The sequence below is a fragment of the Nerophis ophidion genome, linkage group LG12, assembly GCF_033978795.1.
Source record: "Nerophis ophidion isolate RoL-2023_Sa linkage group LG12, RoL_Noph_v1.0, whole genome shotgun sequence".
NCBI lineage: Eukaryota > Metazoa > Chordata > Actinopteri > Syngnathiformes > Syngnathidae > Nerophis > Nerophis ophidion.
In genome coordinates, this window is record NC_084622.1 from 66,752,717 (window position 1) to 66,760,317 (window position 7,601).

At 41.3% G+C, this 7,601-nt stretch overlaps 1 protein-coding gene across 4 annotated transcripts in view; it reads right to left on the minus strand.

Moving 5' to 3' along the window:
• Positions 1-7,601, minus strand: part of LOC133563727 (F-box/LRR-repeat protein 14-like) — a 35,989-nt gene that overhangs the window by 16,196 nt on the left and 12,192 nt on the right. For 3 of the 4 annotated variants that reach the window (XM_061918026.1, XM_061918028.1, XM_061918027.1), the window contains exons 5-7: positions 4,978-5,157; positions 3,633-3,938; positions 1,452-1,668 (exon numbers count right to left, since the gene is read on the minus strand). In XM_061918026.1, the coding sequence (XP_061774010.1) occupies positions 1,452-1,668; positions 3,633-3,938; positions 4,978-5,157 (703 nt within the window). The remainder of the gene's footprint in view (positions 1-1,451; positions 1,669-3,632; positions 3,939-4,977; positions 5,158-7,601) is intronic. The other variant, XM_061918029.1, reaches the window with a different exon arrangement.

A 7,601-nucleotide genomic window follows, 5' to 3' on the forward strand; every position in this document is an offset into this window, starting at 1 on the left:
GCGCTCCTGTTACTCGGACAAAATAAACACTCCAAAATCAAACGTCTACTGTGGAGGACACTAGTTCTCTGGATTACACAGTACAAAATAAAAATAGTGAAGGGAGAAGTCTGACCCCCCAGTCCTCAGCTTTCTGGAAATGTGGCCCCCAAAACAATTTAGTTGGAAGAGCCCTGCTCTAAAAGGTCTATGAAGATTTTCTTAGGATGAAGTCCACCACAATGGCGCAAAACCCTCCTTGTCTGGGCACTTTCAGAGGGTACATACATTGTTTAGGACTGTGAGCAATGAAGCCTGCTCAATGAGAACATCTTCTAAAACCGGGGTTGGCAACCCGTGTCTCTGGAGTCGCATGCGGTTCTTTAGCGCCGCCTTAGTGGCTCTTTTGAGCTTTTTCAAAAATATATAAATGATAAATGGGTTGTACTTGTATAGCGCTTTTCTACCTTCAAGGTACTCAAAGCGCTTTGACACTACTTCCAAATTTACCCATTCACACACTGATGGAGGGAGCTGCCATGCAAGGCGCCAACCAGCACCCATCAGGAGCAAGGGTGAAGTGTCTTGCTCAGGACACAACGGACGTGACGAGGTTGGTACTAGGTGGGATTTGAACCAGGGGCCCTCGGGTTGCGCACGGCCACTCTCCCACTGCGCCACGCCGTCCCATGAAAAATGGAAAAAGATGAGGGGAACAAACATATTTTTTGTTTTAATATGGTTTCTGTTGGAGGACAAACATGACACAAACCTCCCTAATTGTTGTAAAGCACACTGTTTGTATTAAACATGCTTCACTGATTCGAGTATTTGGCGAGCGCTGTTTTGTCCTACTAATTTTGGTGGTCCTTGAACTCACTGTAGTTTGTTTACATGTGTAACTTTCTCTGACTTTCTAAGACATGTTTTATGCCACTTCTTTTCCTGTCTCATTTTGTCCACCAAACTTTTAACGTTGTGCATGAATGCACAAAGGTGAGTTTTGTTGATGTTATTGACTTATGTGAAGTGTGCTAATCAGACATATTTGGTCACCGCATGACTGCAAGCTAATCGATGCTAACATGCTATTTAGGCCAACTGTATGTACACATTGCATCATTATGCCTCATTTGTAGGTATATTTGAGCTCATTTAATTTCCTTTAGGTCCTCATAATTCAATTTATATCTTATGACACACTATCTGTATGTAATATGTCTTAATTTTTTGCGGCTCCAGATGGATTTGTTTTTGTATTTTTGGTCCAATATGGCTCTTTCAACATTTTGGGTTGCCGACCCCTTAAGACAATCAGAGCAGATCAGTTAGGACGTATTGACTGCGAGAACACGACCTGCATGAATGACAACATTCACAGGCTTTTAGCGATGTTGACTTATTCAGTAGCTGGATATCTAAGTTTATGTATACACTGATGGTAATAATAGTGTTGAACTATTGACTGACACCTGTTTCAGTGATCCTCCAGGCACGTGACAGAGATAAGTGCGTCAGCGAGCTCAGGCCTCGTGCGATGGCGACTACGCTCCTGCTGGTCAGCTCAGTGCAGCCGCTGATGTCCAATCTCTGGAGGCTGGGTTGGTGCTTCAGCAGCACCTCCACTGAATAGTCTGTCAGCTCCTTGCAGCTTTGCAGACACAGCTCCTCTAAGGCCAGACCTTCAACCTGCAACGACACACGTTTAATATTTAAATTTTTTGAAAAAGATACAACTTGTTTATGTCGACATAACTAGCCATTAGCACTGCAACGATTCATCCATTAGAAAAAAGCATCAATTTGAATGTTGTTGCTTCAATGATTTGTTTAATGAATAAAACACGCCTACATTGTTACTGCATGACTGTTTGTTTCAACACAGCGCACAGGTGCACCTACTGGTGATGCAGGTCGCGCTGCAGCCTGCAGGTGATATGGCTTGTGCGTGTGACATGTTAGCATGTACAGTTTGTATGGTAATGTAACCAGTTGTGTGTCCAAAGATCAAACACCACTCCTACTATTAATACCTTTTCAAATGTGTATATGTTTACTTGCTAAATATATTGTCCCTCAATTTATATTGTACTTTGTCAGTCTTTTTGTTTAGTTTGGTTCTTTATTATCCATTACATGAATACCCAGGTTATTATTGCACTTATCTTTTTTTAAATACAAGTAATATAGTATATAGTGATACTCCTGTGTTAAAATGGTAATTTCAATGTTACTTGCTTCCTATTTGTAATTATACAAGGCCCTTATAATTTTATTTTATTACAGGCATCATTCTTTGTTCCTATTATATTGTATTTATTTTGTATGATTAGTATTGTTTGTTATAGGTTATTCTATTTTTATTTCAATTAAGTTATTTTTTCGAACAGCACAGGGAAACAGGGGTTAGTGCATGTGCCTCACAATACGAAAGTCCTGAGTAGTCCTGAGTTCAATCCAGGGCTCGGGATCTTTCTGTGTGGAGTTTGCATGTTCTCCCCGTGACTGCGTGGGTAAATGGTAAATGGTTATACCGTATATCCTTGAATCCCCGCCGAGTATATAGTATGCGCCTGCCTAGAATTACTGCCGGGTCAAACTCGTTTCGCAAAATAATTAGCGCATGCTTAGCATTACCGCCGGCTCAGGATTAACGCCGGGTCAAACTCGTTTCGCAAAATATTATTTTTATTAGCACATGTCTAGAATTTTCGCCGGGTCAAACTTGTTTCGCCAAATAATTAGCATATGCCTAGAATTTCCGCCGGGTCAAACTCGTCACGTCACGAGTGACACTTCACCGGTTATCATTTTCAAAATGGAGGAGACTGATTTCAATCATTTGAAATTGCATAAAGGGAAGAAGATTAAGAGCTATTCAGTAGGAATTAAGGTCCAAGCTATTGAATATGCTAAAAAGAACAGTAAGCAGCTATGTATTATTAATATACCGTAGCTGCGTGTGTCAAATATGAGTCATTGAATGACTCCCGCCTTCTGGTGGTAGAGGGCGCTAGTGATCCTTCTTGCGACTACTCGGCTGCAGAAGACGTGACAACAAGCAGCAAGAGTGAGCAGCGATCGTTTATTTTTTCCTCTCGCTTGCACTTTTAACATTGAGGATTACATATCTAAAATAAAACAGTTTTCTAAACTGGACTTTTAATCCAAGCAGGAGGTAATAAAGGAAGATCTCAATCGAGACAGAGACTTTTAAAACTGAAGAAAGATAAGACTTCTATAAACACGTTATCGATGCTTTTGATCAGAAGGAGCTGCGCATGGACTTCCTTTATAAGTACAGGTAAGACCATAACGTTTTTTTTATTAAATGTGCTTTTCATGATGGTATCCTTACATCACACTCAAATTTATAAGCGCAGGCCTAAATTTACCGCATGCCTTTGGTAAGCGCCGTAGTGAGAAGAGGTTTTAAAATAATTAGCGCATACTTGACTTTACCGCATGCCTTTGGTAAACGCCGGAGTGAGAAGAGGTTTTAAATTAATTAGCGCCCCGGCGGCAATTCAAGGAAATACAGTAGCTTATATTATTCACATTTATCTTATATTTGAGCAGCAAAATCATCTTAAAATTGTACCCCCAGAAAAGTAGTGTTTATACAGCCATTGTACAAGATGAGGTTTGCTGACCTGGGCAATTGTGCGAAGTGACTCAGGGGTGATGGCGGTCCTGCTGAGGTCCAGGGCGACAATGGTGGTGTTCTGCTTCATCAGCAACTTCCGCACATTCCTCAGCGAGAGCAGTGCTGAGGAAACCTCCACAGTTCCCACCGGGCATCCGCGGTATGGGTCAAACTCAAAAGCAATATGACAGCCAGCCAAGGAGAGGCGGCGGAGCCGAGGCGTGCATCCTGTGAGTCGGTTGAAGGTGAGGTCAGAGAGGTAGCGCAGGTCGGAAAGATCCAGTTCTTCTAGCCCAGATAAGGCCGATCTGACCTAGGAACCAATGGAAAACATTGATTTCTGTACACACGTTATTGCTTAAAAAGAGACTGCAGTTTTTTGGGAATGTTGCCCATAAGCCACAATCATAGCTCGGTTGGTAAAGCAGCTGTGCCAGCAACTTGAGGGTTGCAGGTTCGATTCCCGCTTCCACCATCCTAGTCACTGCCGTTGTGTCCTTGGGCAAGACACTTTACCCACCTGCTCCCAGTGCCACCCACACTGGTTTAAATGTAACTTAGATATTGGGTTTCACTATGTAAAGCGCTTTGAGTCACTAGAGAAAAGCGCTATATAAATATAATTCACTTCACAATCCTTACATGTCTTTCCCTTTTCTGTGCGTTCTAAATAGTGAAAAACAGCTGGTTTGAGGCGAGTAGCAGAAGTAGGTTTACAAGGCCATTAGGATACGTCTATTTTGCCTATAAAACCCGAAACGTCTAAACATTTACATGCCGTGACCTGCATATTAATCAAGCTAGAGGGACATTGTTATTGTAAGCGCAAACAGAGGAACTACTTTTCTGGCATAGGAAGACATCGCCTGGCTCAGACTGCACATCCAACCATGAGCAAGTAGCCAGTTACTAGGGACCAAAAGAAAAATAGATCCACATACTACCAACTTGATTCTGTATGGCTTTCAACAAACGAAACACAGAAGAAGACTTGATTACATCGATAGGAAGAATTTGTAAGGATTATTCTTAGCAAATCAAGAAGAGCACGTTTGCTGAAAATGCCTAAAATGATCTCAAGCTAAATTAAAAAGCAGATGGCTATATTAGAGCCACTGAATATTCATTTCCCAATTCGTCAACAAATCATTAAGCTAGACAATGAATTGTCAACTATGAAATTGTTGTTAGATGCAGCCTGACTTCAATTTTAACCTTTTTAAAAGGCAGAACATACAAGAACACTTCAAAGGACTGGCACATGCCAACAATAGTGACTAAAAAAACAAGAGTCGCTGCATCAGTTAGAAGACGAGCCATATTTCAATAATGGTAGCAAGAAGTGATGTCACCTGCAGTCTGTGTTCCTCCCTGGAGAGGAAAGCTCCAGACATAAAGAGACTGTCCAGCCCTCTCAGGTCGAGCCTGCGGAGGGAGGTGAGGCGAGGGAGGAGGGCCAGCAGGGAGGCCTCAGACACACTGCTGCCAGGCAGTGCTAGACTGTCCAACCTGGAGCCAAGACATAAACCCACCTGAAGGGCACAGGGACAGACACAGGGCAGATAGAAAAGCATTGTGAGGAAAGGATTCTAAACATAAAGTGAATTTAAAAAGTCTTCATATTAGGATTGTACCGTATACCGGTACTAATACAGCATCACGGTACAAATTAATTGAAATCGGTACAATACCACCTTTGAAAAGAACCGGTACCATTCTTTCATCTGATTGCCGCTGTGCAGCAGTGACTACAGAGCCAAGGCACATGATGTTGAGTGTGTCAGAACGCACACAAAAGTGTATACAAGAAATAACTTCAGGGTGGGGAAGAATGGCAAAAAACAATACTAATACTGGTTAACAAAAAGGGTGAATGAAGTGCAATTTGGAGGTATTTGGACTTCAAAACTAACAATAAAGATGACACTTTAAATGTCAAGGGTTGTTTTACACCTTTTCTGCTTGTCAGCTCCCAAACTGTGGTCGAGTAGCGCATGGGAGACGTTCCCTCCGGGGCCAATGTTTTGTCAAGGGTAATATTGGGTCCGTAAAGCTATGATCTTTGGTCGGAATGACGAGGCCGTCGATTAGTTACAACTTGGTCACTTTATTTACAATTTCCACAGGGCACTCCCACCATGCTATAAACACTCCTGCACATGCTACCGCGACCTCTTCTTGCTGTCACTCACGCCACATACTGCCATTCTTAAAAGGAGCACACACACACACACTATTCTCACAACTGCTTTAACACACGCCTTGCTAAACGTTGCCATTATTATTACCACCTTTGCTTCAAACTTAGTTTAACATTTAAATAATAGGCATTCAGATCTGCACATGGAGTTTAAATAGTGACAGGTAGTGCTGAGCAATATGGCCTTTTTTTAATATCTCTATTTTTTTAGGCCATATCGCGATACACGATATATATCTCAATATTTTTGCCTTAGCCTTGAATGAACATTTGATACATATAATCCCAGTATGATTCTATGTGTCTACATTAAAAACATTCTTGTTCATACTGCATTAATATATGATCATTTAAAACTTTCATGAAAAGAAGGAAATCACAACGATCTCAATTTAGCAAGTGTATTTATTAAAAAGTTATTAAGCAGTGGCACAAACATTCATGTCATTTCAAAACAGAAAGTGCAAGATTGTCAGCGACATTTTAAAACAAGCTATGAGTGCACTTTTCTGCATGATGTCACTAAAATGACATAACAAAACAACACTAGAGTGCAATTTTTGTACAGAACGCCACAACAACAGTTTAAAACAAATAAAGTGCACTTTTGTGCATGATGTCACACAAGATATTTCAATAACTGTCAAATAAAAATTAGCTACATAATAGGAAACCAAATAGTGTATGTCCTTCGCTATGTGATAGGTTACTGCGGACATTATCTCCTTCTGTTGTTGACTATTTGTTTTGTACGGTGTTTATCTGGAAATGGTTGCTTTGGCATTTTGTGGATGTTGCACCGGCAGGAGATGTTGACATGCGGGGTTTCAAGCACTCTTCATTCTTTAGCGGGAGACTTTTAAAATGATGCTACAAATTAGCAGTAATGCTACTTTTTGTAGCAGCGCTTTTGTCGCATACTTGACATATTACGGTTGTCTGTTCAACAGCTTCCCGCTTGAAGCCAAAACCCCGCCAGACGATGGACCCTGTGCATTTTTTCTTGGAAATTAATTTTTCTTCCTTCATTTGTTACCAGATTTGCACATTCATTCACTCGTATTACCGCTAGCACCACTTGATCTCTGGTCCGCGAGAGTATGATGTTCCACGCATGACAGTATGTGACCTATGTAACAAGTATGTGACCTATGTAACAAGGTGTGCTTGTTTTATGTCTCTGTGAGAAGGAGAGACAAGAGTGAGAAGAGCCTGTAGTGTGATGCCCGCAGCTAAAAGCAACTGCATAAGAACTTTTACTCGAATATCAGGATATAGTCATTTTCTATATCGCACAAAAAAACGCCCGCGAAATATCGAGTGTATTTGATATATCGCCCAGCCCTAGTTACATGCTGTTCCTGCTTTGTCTACGTCGGAAACAAACATAAGTTTTGGTTAGACAGTTGACATGCGCTCAGAGATCATCACAATTCTGTCCTCCAACCACCAGAAGTGAGAAAGTGCAAAAAAAGAAAAAAGTAGACGACTGAATAAGAGAAACAAACCATTTAAAAACATGCCCTACTGGTTAGCAGCCTAAACGACCAATTAGCCCCTGTTGAGTCCGCATCACACAAGCTGCAACCAGCATCCGCGGCCTGTAGCCACAAACGTCCAAACAAAGAACATTTATCCATAAAAATATTGGGAAGCTGCAGATGCTGTGTTTGCCGTTTTTCAATTTATTCTGTCTACACCTGACTCAAACTGGACAATCGAGCATTACCTTTTGTACACAAAAATACATATCACAAGTTAACTCTTCGGTCCGTC